Below are 15,725 nucleotides of genomic sequence, written 5' to 3'. Positions count from 1 at the left end.
GAATAAAATCCCGGTCCATGTGAGGCAGAGCACCTCGCTGACTCTGTTCAAGAGAAATCTAGACCTGTGGATGGGAGATCGTAGGTTTACCCCGGGAATCATCTCTGGGTCACTGCTGGACAGAGGCACAACAAACTAATGGGCACAGTATTTTTTCATATAAGGGGTGGCGTAAGCCACAATAATTTGGGCTAGGCTTATAAATGCCTTAGGGCAGATAGCCTAGTATAAACCTATGAACCTATGAACCTATGAACTAGCACTCATAGCTTGGGTATATGACAGTAAGAGCAGGTACAAGCAAGCAAAATCTGAAGGTAATGCTACTCACTGCTAGAAATCTAAACTTCAAAATGCACTCACTTGAGGTACTCCTTAAAATAGAGAACATCGACATCTGTGCAGTGACAGAGACCTGGTTCAAGGCTCCAAAGAGCACCCCTGCATTACCAGGCTGTAATTCATGCCACACCTTTCAGCCACCTAATTTGGACTGAAGCACTAAAGGTGGAGGTGTGTCAATATTCATTAAGGATATCCACACCTCCAGGCTAGTTGCTCAGCATAATGCATCTGAGATTATCCAAGTGCAACTAACTCTGGGCAAGACCGCAATGTAAATTGTAGCTTGCTACAGATCCCCCACCATGCCCCAGGATTCCCACTCCTCATTTCTTGATACACTGGAAAATATTAGGGTACAACCTAACACCCTAATAATGGGAGATTTCAACTACCCCACCGTTAACTGGGAAAACTACTCGTGTACCAACTCTTATGCTCAGCGTTTGCTGGAATTCATTAATTCTAATGCCTTGGATTAACTTATCCACACCCCCACCAGGAGCAGTAATATCCTAGACCTGGTCATTACCAACATGAGCAACCGGTGTTCCACACCAGAGGTCAATTCCTCATTGGTCAGATCCGACCACAAGCAAATCACCCTAGACATCCACATCCCAGCCCCCCCCCCCCCCCAATTAGGGAAACCACCGTAAAAAAATTCTCTAAAGCCAACTTCATACTTCTTAAGACAGAAGTGGCAAACTTCACAACACCCATGCTGACAGACACTAGAGATACGACTGCTGAATCCTATACAATTGCACTTTATAAGCACTTGCACGAGTGCATGGATCGTGCAATCCCTAACAGAACCAAGATGCTATTCTCCACAAAAAGGAAGCCAGTCTGGTGGTCCCCTGCTATAAACAAACTCTACAACAGAAGAAAGAAACTGCTGCAAAAAAGAGTAAAATCCCATGATTGGAGGAACTCCATGGTCAGCCTCCGTAAGAAGCTGAGATCCCTCATAAAATCCTCCAAAACTAGTTACGAAAACAAAATCCCCACTGATTCTAAAGACAACACCAAAGCATTCTATAGTTATGTCAAGAATCTCAATGGCAACACTCAGATCTGCTCTGAGTTACAGCACAATGGCACTAAATATACAGAACCAACTGATATTGCCAACATCCTGGCAGATAGGTTCAGTGCTAACTTTACCCCTCTCTCATCCCCTAAAGGGCCCATCTCTATACTGGAAGAATGCAAAGTACCTGTAATCACGGCTGCACAGGTAAAAACACACTCTCCAAAGCCAAGAACACAGCATCCATGGGACCTGACAACATCCCAGGCTGCATTCTACATGAACTACAGAACGAACTGGCACCCCACCTAAGTACCATGTTCAATCATAGCCTCACCTCAGGCTTTGTGCCCACTGAATGGAGCACAGCAATGGTTATCCCACTCCACAAAGGAAAAGCCACCACGAACCCCAGGAACTACCGCCCCATTAGCCTGACGAGCTTGGTCTGCAAGGCTATGGAGCATATCATCATGGAACTTATAAACAATGACATTGGTAATCTCTAAACTCTGGACCCTACCAAGTTCAGGTTTGTAAAAGGCAGATCATGTCTCCTAAGCCTGATAGACTTCTTTGAAGTGGTCACCAAAGCTGTAGATGAGGGTAAGGTGGTTCACACAGCCTATCTAGATCTCGCCAAGGCTTTTGACACCATCACCCACTCTGGAATTATAGACAAACTCACTAAACTAGGTATAAATCCCTATGTCACAAGATGGGCTGCCAACTGGCTCACTGACCGAACCAACACTGTGAAAGTAGCAGGCTCTAAATTCAACTTCAGACCAGTGACAACTGGAGTACCACAGGCTTCAGTCCTAGGTCCTCTCCTGTTTGCTATCTGCTTCTCTGAAGTACAGGCTAACACAGAAGGACTTTGGCTCACAAAGTTCACAGATGATTGCAAACTAGGAGCCATAATCAAATCTCCTAATGATGTAGACATCCTACAAAAGGGCCTCACTGAGACAGATGCCTGATTCAAAGCCATGGCCTCAAGCTCAATGCCAAAAAGTGCAATGTCATCCCTTTTGGTAAAAAATCTGTACCCATGAACTACCACATAGGCGGTAGTCTACTTAACACCGAACGTGTGATGAGACCTTGGGACACAGGTGGACAGTAGTCTCTCCTTTGATAATCACATTGCTACAGTAGTCAGGAAATCCTTCTACGTGGCACACCTCATCACAAAATGTTTCTCATCCAGGAAAAAAGAGGTCATTGTTCCCCTCTACTCATCACTCATTAGACTCATTATAGAGTACAACGCCCCTTTTGGTATGTACCTCACAAGACATCTACAACAACTGGAAAGGCCACAGAAATACCTCACAAAGAAAATTACTGGCCTCAAACAGATGCCCTACGAAGACCGTCTCAAAAAACTCCAGCTTTACTCTGCCGCATATCGCCTACTCAGAGGCAATCTCTGCCTAACATACAAAGCTATGTCAAACCCAGAGCTGTTGGACATGCTCCATGTAAAGAAATCCCAATCCCTCCGAGCTACACACTCTAGGGACCTAATTCTTGTCACCACAATAAACAGAACATACTGGAGGGATAGATTCCTGTCTCAGAGACTTCCCATACTCTGGAACAAACTACCTATCTATATCAAACAAAGCTCCTCATTAGCAGTCTTCAAGAAAAATCTTGATGATTGGATGGGAGATAGGAAATTCACCCCGGGGATCACTTCTGTGGCTCTGCTTGACAGGGGCACAGAAAAAATATTTTCTTGGGTGGCAAAAGCCAGGGTACCATTTGACTAGGCTTATATAGGCCCTAGGGCCAATAGCCTAGTACCTACCTATGAACCTATCACAGTGTGAGGGGGGGGGATTTTATGATCCCAGAAAAAAATCCCAGTCTTGATCCATATGGAAGCCCCCTCTCCACAAGAGAAACAAACCCATCCCTGGATACAAAATGTCCCTGTCTGTGCCAGAGACTTGGCTCCATACCTGCATTTAAAGAACTCTAGACTTCCCTGGAAGACTGTACATATCCCACTTTGAGTGGTTGGTATTCATGATTTATCTCAATTTTACTGTCTCCTTTCCTAATGCCAGTAAATGGTGCCTGTGTGTGAAAGGCCCATGTGATATATATATTCAGAAGAAGTCCATAAGTTTAGTACTTTCAGGAAAACATGAATGTAACAGCACTGTGAGAGATGCAAGCAAGTAAGCAGATACCTGAGCAATAGTATTACTCTTCCTTAACTGTATGCTTTAGTATTGCTGTTGTTTAACCACGTGCTTCACTATTACTCTTATTTATCCACATGCTTTAGTATTGCTCTTCCTTAGCCATATGCCTTAGTATTACTGTTCCTTAACCACATACTTGAGTATTACTCTTCCTTAACCACGTGCTTTAGTATTACTCTTCCTTAACCACATGCTTTAGTATTATTCTTCCTTAACCATGTGCTTTAGTATTACTCTTCCTTAACCGCATGCTTTAGTATTATTCTTCCTTAACCACGTGCGTTAGTATTACTCTTCCTTATCCACATGCTTTAGTATTACTCTTCCTTAACCACATGCTTTAGTATTACTTTTCCTTATCCACGTGCTTTAGTATTATTTTTCCTTATCCACGTGCTTTAGTATTACTCTTCCTTAACCACATGCTTTAGTATTATTCTTCCTTAACAACATGCTTTAGTATTACTCTTCCTTAACCACATGCTTTAGTATTACTCTTCCTTAACCACATGCTTTAGTATTACTATTCCTTAACCACATGCTTTAGTATTACTCTTCCTTATCCACATGCTTTAGTATTACTCTTCCTTAACCACATGCTTTAGTATTACTATTCCTTAACCACATGCTTTATTATTACTCTTCCTTATCCATTGCTTTAGTATTACTCTTCCTTAACCACATGCTTTAGTATTACTATTCCTTAACCACATGCTTTATTATTACTCTTCCTTATCCACATGCTTTAGTATTACTATTCCTTAACCACATGCTTTATTATTACTCTTCCTTATCCACATGCTTTAGTATTACTCTTCCTTATCCACATCCTTTAGTATTATTCCTTCCTTAACCACATGCTTAGCTATTGGACTTCCAAGCTGAATTTCATCATTGCTGCAAGAAGTAACATTCAGAACACTGGCATGAATAATACACTGATGGGTACAATACCAGGATGACTATTAGAATAGAAAACATGCGAGTACCTAGCCTGGAGGGCAAAAAGCAATCAAATGAAAATGACAGTCAAAAGCTTTTCTTGAGCTAAATGAGGGCAAAACTGAGCTTCAAGATGTATAACAATGTGCATAATAATATAAAAGCCAGGAACCAAGATTACGTACCAAGTACAGTGAGATACGCAGGCGATGACTTTATAACTCCAATTTCATTGCTTGCTTTGCAGATGTATTCTCCCCTCTGCCACGACTTCAGCTGCTTCAGGATCAGGTTCTCATCATAATTGTAAATCTTTCTGTCTAAGAGTGTCCCATTGTGGTACCTGTAGATAAACAAGGAATTCTCAATTATAATTGTACTCAAAAATGCAGCTCAAGTACATACAGAAGGATGCAGATCAGTAAGACAGGCATAGATTTAAAACATGCCTTAACTTTGGAAGTTTATATATGATTTCCTTTTTACCTGCTAATTATTTATGTGGACTACTGTTCTTGCTTTCCGAAGCAATGATGTTAGTTCTAGGCCAAAAGCTATCCCTATTAAAGAATATTTTTACCACTGCAATGAAATAATCAGGTATAGGTTCTTGAATGAATTAATTTGTGATTGACAAAATAGATGGTTACATGAATGGATAAACTGATGAATGAACAGCATCCATGACCATCAGTTAGTACTAGTCACCATCAAGGGCAGTGTTAATTCTAGTCAGTAATAGAGGAACACAGAGACATGCGTTATATTGATGCTTATTTTAGTTGCCAAGGACAGTAGTAACCCCAGTCAGTAGTAGATGAACACAGAGATGTGCATTATATTGATGTCTATTTTAATTGCCAAGGACAGTGGTAACCCAAGTTAGTAGCAGATGAGCACAGAGACATTCATGATATTTAAGTATCATCATATATTTTCCATTTTCAACATATTCTTGCCTGATAAACTCCATTAACGTAATGTAACACTACGTTTTCCCTGCTCCTCATTGGAATTGTCTGCTGTCAGCTTTGTGCATTATTTAATTACCTTTGTTTCTGCGTCAACAGCTTCATCAGAGGTGAGACACTTCCTCCATTAATCTATTGCATTCTCTAATAAGAACAATGTCAACATATTTTCAGATTGTGTTCATAAGTTCTTGCACATTCTCTTTTTCCTTAAAGATATTATTCTTGGACTGTAAGCCCAAAGCAAGTTATCTTCACACCAACTGCCTCCACACTATTTTGTATTTTCTTGCAACATGGCTACTGAAACACATATTATACAATCTTAGATCTCAACCTCAGAATTTTCTTTCATTATCTGTATCTCTAAGGAGTTGTCACCTGCAGGACGCAAAAAAAAAATCTGCTGTGGGGGCATCACAGCTGCTTTTCTATCCTATTTGTAAATGTAACATATCTGAAATATTAGATTTCAAAAGGTAAGAATAAGGCCTGCGGACATTAGGATGATATAATGTCTGCATACCAAAACGGTTTCAGTAAATTCTCACTTATTTTAAAGAATATTAGTGACTGTAGCATTTTGTATTATAGTGGCTAACTTGTTGCCTGTGACCTTGCTTGGTACTATGATGGACATACTCTTTTACAAACAGCACCACTAACGTTCCTGGCATTTATGAGTTCCCTTAAAAGAATTGTTATATAAAGCTAAGCATTATCCTACATTATGACACTGCAACATTTTGAAATGTTCGACTTCTTATCATGTCTATCTCTAATAAGTACTGTATAATATAAAGGAATATAGCAAATACAGTTGTTATAGAGTTTTACATTGGCTGTATGTTGCTTGTGTGAAATGTTCTGTAAATATATGTATGGAATATTATTAAAATTCATGTCGGCTAATATGACAATATTATAATGACAGGATTGCTTAATAACCTGCATAGTATATAAAAATCGCCCACCTTGGATCAGTGTGCTTAGTGGCCTGGTCTTAAAATGGGCTAGGGATGATATCAAGCATCGAGCTCTAACTGGTACAGACCTCCTCAATTCATCCACCTAGCAGATTACTTGGACAGTCATTGATATGCGGATAATGTATAATAATCTCTGACAGTAGCAGTTTATTGTTTAGCCCTCTGGAGTACCTGCATCACTTAATAGGAAACAGCTCTATAATTGTATTGTACTCACACCAGACATTGTTTGCCCTTGTAAATGATTATATTACACACACTCTGCTATATGATATACAAGAACGTAACAACTTGTAAAATTTTTAACTACCTGTCTGGCCCGGGTTATGGGTAAAATTGGGCTGAGGACCAGAATACCAAGCTGATCAACAAAATTAAATTATTTATTTAATTAATTAATTTAGCAGTACCAAGACTTGGAAAACAGTTAGCAATGTGGTGTAGATGGATAAAGACCTAGCTGTGGCCCAAACAACTCGGGTTCATTTAGCAGAATGGGCATCTTAGCTGTTGGCAGGGAGGGACGGTAGTGCCCACCCCGTGAGGGGGAATGCATTTATTTAGGCATACCCCATGAGAAGGCATGGTTCATAGAAAAGAGTAGCACACAAATGTAACAGGTAAACACAGAGATGGAGGCAATCAAGGGATGGGTCGTGAATGAGAAACTCTCCCGCTGGAAGTAGTCAGTGCTGTGATGACCCCCTCCCCCTGATGCCCTTAGCTGCCACTCTGGCCCCAAACTTTAAAATGAGATAGTCCAATGGACAAGGGCACAGCATTAAACCTAAACAATTAAGCAGAAGGGTAACAAACAAATAGTGAGATTAGGATGGAACTGGACAATTACAGGACAGCTGTTCTTATTTCCAGTGCAGTGGATATCATGATCACTTATGACAGCGTCTCAAAATCCTGATTCTCTTGCAAATCAGCAACAGGATGAATTCACATAAGAGAGTTAGTTCTGTAACTGAATTATCACTAAGATGGACAGCAAGAGCCACATGTCAGTGATGTGTCTGGACACCAGCAAGGCCTTTGGCACTGCTAAAGGAGATTAATAGGGAAATTAAGATATACAAGTGAAACACAGGTCAGAGCTAGAAGACAGTAAAGGATACACCTCAGGTCAGCAGTTTGTGAAATACCTGTCATGTTGGCAATAGAAATACTCCAAACTCTGGACCCCACGCAGTTTGGGTTTGTGAAAGGTAGATCATGCCTGCTCAACCTGATAGACTTCTTTGAGTCTGTCACCAGAGCTGTGGATGAGGGCAAGGTAGTTCACACAGCCTACCTAGATCTTGCCAAGGCCTTCGACACCATCCCTCACTCAGGAATTATATATAGACTCAGTAAACTAGGCATAAACCCCTATGTCATAAGATGGGTTGCCAACTGGCTCACTGATAGAACCCACACTGTGAAAGTAGCGGACTCCAAATCTGACTACCGACCAGTTAGAAGTGGTGTCCCACATGGATCGGTCCTAGGTCCTCTCCTGTTTGGCATCTACTTATCTGTAGTTCAAGCCAATGCAAAGGGACTCTGGCTGACCAAGTTCACAGATGATTGCAAACTGGGAGCCATTACTGATTCTCCAATTGATGTAGACATTCTGCAAAATGGCCTCACTGACACCAATGACTGGTGCCAGAGCCATGGCCTTAAGCTCAATGCCAAACAGTGCATTGTCATTCCCTTTAGGAATAATTTGGTGCCCATGAACTACCACATAGGCGGTAGTCCACTAAACACTGAAGGTGTGATAAGAGACCTGGGGAACACAGGTTAACAGCAACCTCTCCTTTGATAACCACATTGCCACTGTAGTCAGAAATTCCTTCTATGTGGCACATCTCATTACAAAAGGTTTCTCATCCAGGAAGAAAGAGGTCATAATTTCTCTCTACTCATCCCACATTAGACCTATTATTACAATACAATGCCCCATTTGGTATGTACCTCACTAGACACATACAACAACTGGAAAGGCCACAAAAATACCTCACTAAGAGGATCTTAGGCCTTAGACACATGTCCTATGTGCTATTATTACCACAATAAACAGAACATGCTGGAGAGACAAGTTCCTAACCCAGAGAATTCCCATACTCTGGAACAAACTTCCCATTCATGTCAAGTAGAGCACTTCACTGGCCTTTTTTAAGAGAAATCTTGACGACTGGATGGGCAATAAGAAGTTCACCTGGGGATCATTTCAGTGGCCTTGCTTGACAGGGGCACTGGGAGCTAACTTTGAGTGGCATGATGCCATGGAATCTTCTTGGGCTAGGCTTATACAGGCTCCAGGGCCATTAGCCTAGTCCACACCTATGAACCTATACCTGCTTGTGTCATACTGCAGACTGCGAATTACAAGTAGGTTCTACCTGTTCATAGGTGGTATCAAAATGGTGCCGTGGGTTAGGACAGAGCAGCCATTTCCGTCAACACCTGTTGTGGGTTTGGACATAGACAATAGTAAGTTTCAACTGGGATTTAATACAAAAAAATACATTTTAGCTGAAAAGTAGAAAGGTGGTAGAAGTAAAGCGACCATAGGTTATGAATACCACCTATTTAAATCATGCAATACAGTATTTTATGTTAAGTGGGGAGAGATGGCCAAGAAAGGGGATATTGAGATTGTCAGAGGTACCTGGCTGAGTAGCCTGCCTATGGCCTCATTTAACTATGAACCAGCTGTGGTCAGGAGAAAGGAAAGAGAAAAATGTTAAAAGAGGAAACAAAACATGTGAGACTTGGATGTTATGGCAGTCATAATATTCCAAAGTACAGAAGGCATGGAGAAAAAGCATTGTTATTTTTCAGCATTATGACCAGGATGAAAAGCAAGGAGAAGAATATTGACCATGCAGAATGGCTGGGTCTGATGAGGGTATACTGACCACGCAGAATGGCTGGGTCTGATGAGGGTCTCACATGCAGAATCACAATTAAATGTTCTGATCTTGCAGTTCTTGTTAGTTGTGGGACAGACTCAGTGATAGCGGTTGTCTGGATTGTGTTAAACAGGAGCGGAATTAGAAGTAAGTCAGATTTATAAGTGGGCAAGTTGTAAGGTAGTTGTAGGATTCGAATTAGAAGTCATGGCTGAGAAAAACTGACCCCTGATAACTTTTCCTAAGGGTCAAGGATTGACAATTTGGTGGGGCTAGGACACTCACTGTAGCTTTGATGAAGCCTGCAACAGACAACTGCAGTTTGGTGGAATGACCTGGAGGGCTGTGAATGTACCTGCCCTTTGGCCAGAGATGGAACCACTTCCAGTAACCATGGCTTATTGCTCAGCTCTACCTTAAATCTGATGTCAGCATGAAGAGGGGGCGGGGCCAACAGGGTAAGCTTGAATGTAATCATGGCAGCTCACTGACCAAATCACCTGCAAAGTATATGGTGACTGGTGACTGATGATCTTGTCAGCAAAATATAACCAGAAATAAGGATTAAATGACACTGTATGATAGGAAGAGAAAGTTCGTGGGAGTGACGCTCTAACTAAGGAAGGGGCAGGGATGCAGCCAGAAAAATCAATTTTCTACTCACAGACTCTTTTTATTGCCCCCAAACCCACCTGGCATTTCAAACAAATGGGCAGATCTTTCAAAATCTTGCCCCTTTTGCAGTTAATAAATGTAGACATAATTTTCAAAGGTTTCCTCTAAAACTATTAAAGATGTTTTTAGATGTGCAATCCTATCTGTAAGCAAGTTATGTACTTGTTACAAGGCATTAATTTACAATGTTGTAAAAATAATATGGCCTTTAAAACATTACAATGTTTTGAGTGATGCAAAGAAAACGTGTACTCTGTAGAGTACAAAGTGTATGCCTGGCTACAACCTTGACAGGAACGTCAACCAAGCATAGCAAGGAGTTGCAATTACAAAATAAAACTCTCAGTGTTTCTTGCCTGAAAACAATAATTAGTAAACCTCTACTGAACAACAAAACCAAATATAAAATGCTATTTTGATTGCAATCTAAGTTATATGCTTTGATTTTTTTTTCTGGTATACTGTGCCTGTGCAGAGATCTGTCTCCCTGTTGCCCTGCTTTTTTACAATCAGCTTTAAGATCATTTCATTAGGGAAGTAGGAGGATCTGTTCAGATAAACTGGCCAGAAATTTATTTTTTCACTGCTGGCAGTCACAGAATTGTATGGCTCCTACAGATAGATTATTGAAAGAATATTAATGAAAATAAAGGATACGTGTATTGTTGTAGATGTGTAAGTGCAGGAGTAACGTTTTACATCAAATGAAGATAAAAAAAATTGCACATTTTTGTGATACTGTTTTAAGATTAAGCATATATTAAATACTTAGCAAAGGAAGTCCTTTAATTCAGCAGGATGTCCTTCTCATTATATAATTAAAGTCCAGACAGCTTTCCCCCCTGTAGCTTTTTCTCTCTCCATGTCACAGGCAGGCTAAACCAGTTGCATGTAACAGCTTACCAGTAATACTTGTCTGGTTCTGGGTTTCCTGAAGCTTTGCAGCATAATGTCACACGCTGGCCCTCCATTCGAGTCTTTGATTCTGGATGAGATGTAATATAAGGCTTCTCTGTGAAATAAAAAAAAAATGTGTTTCTGTCATGACTAAAATGTCAACAATTCTCTTAAATATTCTGCATCATCTGCAATGAAAATCAATATTCTCACTGTAGTTCAAATAAAGGCAAACACCTCTTACAATAAAATGTACTCCAGACATTAATTTTTTTATTTTTATTTATTTGTTTATTTGTTTATTTATTTATTTATTTTGTGGGGAAATTATTACATTCTATGTTCGGACTTTTAGACATATTTCATTATAACAGAACTACATCCAAGATTTTTTAACAAATATTCTTATCAACAAATTCCTGTGTCACCAATGAATAAATGCAGTTGCTTTTGCTTCTGAGTTTAGGTTGTTGTGATACCATAAAGCATCAAGATAAATACAGAATGCTTATTGGCACTTCTGGTCTATGAAATGAAATTTCAAACCCTAGATTGCCTTAATGAGTTCATAAAATAACGTTTATTAGTTTTAGGTACATTTGGTACCTCTCTGCATCTATAAAATATAAGATCTTTAATCAGTACCTCTCATTCTGCAACAGTTGTGTTTTTTTTTTCATGCTGTTTAATAATAAATATTTTATAATGTTATGGAACAGTGTATAAAGCATATGTTTTGCTTAATGTTTGCAAATGTCATTAAACTGAATGCTGGTAAAGACACAAGCAAAAGGGACAAGCAGAATTATTGCTCCCTTAACTAGTGTCTGAAGTTGGTACACATCTTTGTAGTTTGCTAGCCTTGCTTAATGGTGGCTGCATACCATGCATTAAGAAGGCTGTTGAGAGGATTTGTATTAATTTCTCTGTAGTCTTTATATTTTACCATAATGTCTTTGCACCGCTTAATGAAGACTTTGCTGATCATTTTTAGTTCCTGATGCAGCAATGGGTTCCTGGCATGAGTTCTGATCCGGCAGTTAACACAGATGATTAAGGACATGAGCTCTTGCTGAAATTCAACCTGTATTTCTGGGTTTGATTCCCTCAGTCTCCATTTGCCTATTGTGTGATTCTGAGCAAGTCACTTGATCATTGTTCCTGGGTCACCCCTGAAAAGAGGCACTTGTGCCTGACAGATTTATCTAATTAAAAATAAATTAAATAAAAATTTTTAGACAGAAACTATTTGCTACTTTAGGTGCAGTTTATCATTTCAGTATACTTGTGTGAAAATCATGAACCGTAGTTTCAGCTGATAAATGAATGAATGGTGCTTATGTGAAGAGTGAGGTTCCCATGTGACTATCCTGCTTGCAAGTAATAAAGAGCACAGCACTTTATTAAGTACAGCAAAAGTAGGAAGAATCAAGGAGCGATCCAGCAGCACACAGCATTTTATTAAGTACGGCAAAAGTAGGAAGAATCAAGGAGCGATCCAGCAGCACACAGCACTTTATTAAGTACGGCAAAAGTAGGAAGAATCAAGGAGCGATCCAGCAGTACACAGCACTTTATTAAGTACGGCAAAAGTAGGAAGAATCAAGGAGCGATCCAGCAGTACACAGCACTTTATTAAGTACGGCAAAAGTAGGAAGAATCAAGGAGCGATCCAGCAGCACACAGCACTTAAGTACGGCAAAAGTAGGAAGAATCAAGGAGCGATCCAGCAGCAAGGCACGATAAATACAACAATTGGCATGACAGGTTTACAGTTCAAAACTCTGTTTCTGTCTGTCCCATGGGCATCCCTCAGTAGTGTGCACTTGCTGCATGTCCCTTTCTAAAACTCCTGGCATAACTACATTATCTTCCTACTTCTCAGTGAACTGCAGCTCCTCATTGCTGCATAAATAATAAAAACAAACAGAGAGATAACATTCAAACCAAAACAATAGGCCACCCTATTTCTGTAGTTGCTAACCTTCTCACTGATTGTTTTCTGTTTGGCGGCTGCTCCTCCTCTGGGAAGGTGTAGCCCATGCCCTTTGGGCTCACTCTGATCACCTACCCTGCCCCAAAATACCATCCGCCCCCACAATCTGTACTTTTTATACATCCCCTGACTCCTCCCCACCCAACACCTCTCCAGTCACAATATGCCTAAGCCAAACCCCACCCACCTGTATATCTACATCACCCCAAACATCCACTCCCTCCTACAATGCCCTTCATAACATCTCTCCATATAACCCCATTTGCCCTACTGCTCTCTCTCTCTCTCTCTCTCTCTCTTCTCTTACCTATCTCACACTTTTTCCCAACCCTTGTCATAACTCTCACACACACTCCACTACATCTTACTATCAACCTTACTTTCCATCCTACTCATCCATCTCACACGAACTCTTTACCTCTAACCCAGTCTATTTTTTCAAACCAAAACTGCTCACAACCCAACCCCCCCTGTAATTCCCTCTTAAATGTGGTACCAGAAAATCACTACTCTCACTCAACCCAGGCTACCCTTGCCCAGCACACTGGCCCACTCTTCTACTCCACCACACCTCTCTCACACTAGCCGGTGACATCCACCCCAACCCCGGACCCATCTCTAACATCAATCTCACCAAACCCTCCACTCAAACCACAAACTCAAAGTCCATTCACCTTACAACACTTAATGCACAAAGACTAAAAAACAAAATCCCTAGCCTCCATGTCTGGCTCTCTCATAACCACCCTGACATTACCACTGTTTCTGAAACCTGGCTGAAAACCTATATAAAAGATAGCGAAATCCTACCACCAGGTTTCCAAATCATTCGTAACAACAGAGCCCACAAAAAAGGAGGTGGAGTAGCAATAATCTACCCCAACTCTTATACCATAACTCCCTACTCCAATAAAATACCAACCTTTGCCAACACTGAAATTATAATAGGTTTACTAAAAATAAACCACCACAAGTCTATATGTATCACTGCCCACTATATTCCCCCTGTGGATAATATCAAAACTCTTGAAAACATCCTGTCCTGGTTCTCCTTCATTATAAAAAATGAAACCTATATACTCGCTGATAACCAAAATCAACTGGAATACTATTAACTCTGAAGCCCCATCCCACACAATCAACCTGTACAACTTCTCCCAACTAATACAATCTCCAACCAGACCAAATCAAGATGGTACCTCTGGGTACCATCATTGACTGGATCCTAGCAACTCACCCAAACCTTATCACCAAAGCTGGAACATTACCTAATCCTCTCAGGGATCACCTACCAGCCTTCGCTGACTGTCTCCCATCTCCAATGTATAAACAACACCACTACATCCAAACCCGCAACTTCTCCTCTTTCAACCCTCTAACTTTCTCCAAATGCTTAAAGCATACTGACTGGTCCCATCTAAAAACCCTTCCTCTAGATTATGCTGTTTCCTACTTTAGCCACTCATTCCTAACCCTTCCCAATCAGCAAGCCCCCCCCCCCGAACCAAACGCATCAAAACCAATCCCTGCCCATGGTTATCAAAAGATACTAAACTAGCCTTGCACCAAAGGGACAAAAACTGGAAACAATATCAAAAACATTAAAACCCTAACACCCTCCTAGAGTATAAGCAACTACGAAACTCCGCAAAAAAACTAATAATTAAATATCGCAAAGCCCACTACTCCAAACTCCAGTCCTTGCACTTCACAAACTCCCAAAAAAGTCTGGGACTCCATCTCATCCATGCTGCATCCTGACAACAAAGGAATCCCTTGTCCAGACCCCAACCTCTCCAACCTTGAAACAGCCAGCCAGTTCAGCTCATTCTTCATAGACTGCATAGCTAAACTATCAACTGAACTAAAATTTGACACCCACATCCACTCCGCAATTAAAAAAAAACACCAAAAGTTAGGTCTCCTCTACAGGCACAACTGCTTCCTTAGCCCCTCTACCCATCAAACACTTGCATCCACCTTCATACTCCCCTCCCTTATGTATGGTGCCCCTCTTTTCACCAGTCTCCTTCTTGGCCTTCGGTCCAAACGTGAATCCTGCTACCACAAGATCTCCAAATTTGCAACCAATTCAAAAAACTCATCCCACCACTGCTACTCCCTCCTTACCCTCAACTGGCTTGAACTACCCAACTTCCTCAGTTACCTACAACTCACCATTGTCCACAAGCTCATCTTTAAACCTGCCAACTGCCCAGCTCTCGCTACTTCCTTAAAACCTTACATTCCCAACCGCTCAAACACAGATCCAAAAAACAAAATCTCTTTCAGGTCCACAAATCTGCACAACCTCCTGGCCATCTACTGCTGTCCCACTCCTTAGCTAAACAGTGGAACTCTCTCCCCACACACACCTATGCAACCTACCTAGCCATATACATTTCAAATCTCAGCTACTCTCCCATCTTTCTTCCAAATGGGAATGCCCTTGTCACACTCCAACTTAACCCCCCCATTCCACCTTGTGCTGACTCATCCAACTACCTCTACTATTACTTCATCCCACCCAAGCAATCCCTCCCCTACTAAAAACTAATTTTCTCTCTAATATTTATTGTACTATACTTTCCAATCTCAAATATACTATTACCCTCTCCATGCATAATATTTTCCTAACCTACTAATGGCTAGTAGCTATATATTTTGACATGTTAAACCTACAATTGAGTTTATAACAAAAATATTCACATTATGTAAATGTTGAAATTTCTGTATTGAATTATGT

At 40.7% G+C, this 15,725-nt stretch overlaps 1 protein-coding gene across 2 annotated transcripts in view; it reads right to left on the bottom strand.

Moving 5' to 3' along the window:
- Positions 1 to 15,725, bottom strand: part of LOC122817610 (cartilage intermediate layer protein 2-like) — a 193,488-nt gene that overhangs the window by 35,892 nt on the left and 141,871 nt on the right. For both annotated transcript variants that reach the window (XM_044090654.1, XM_044090655.1), the window contains 2 exons: positions 10,990 to 11,098; positions 4,728 to 4,885 (listed from right to left, as the gene is read on the bottom strand). In XM_044090654.1, the coding sequence (XP_043946589.1) occupies positions 4,728 to 4,885; positions 10,990 to 11,098 (267 nt within the window). The remainder of the gene's footprint in view (positions 1 to 4,727; positions 4,886 to 10,989; positions 11,099 to 15,725) is intronic.

This window comes from Protopterus annectens, chromosome 13.part0 (genome assembly GCF_019279795.1).
Source record: "Protopterus annectens isolate FY-2018-M chromosome 13.part0, PAN1.0, whole genome shotgun sequence".
Taxonomy (NCBI): domain Eukaryota; kingdom Metazoa; phylum Chordata; order Ceratodontiformes; family Protopteridae; genus Protopterus; species Protopterus annectens.
The sequence above is the reverse complement of the archived record's forward strand: the minus strand, read 5'-3'. Positions and strand labels throughout refer to the sequence as shown.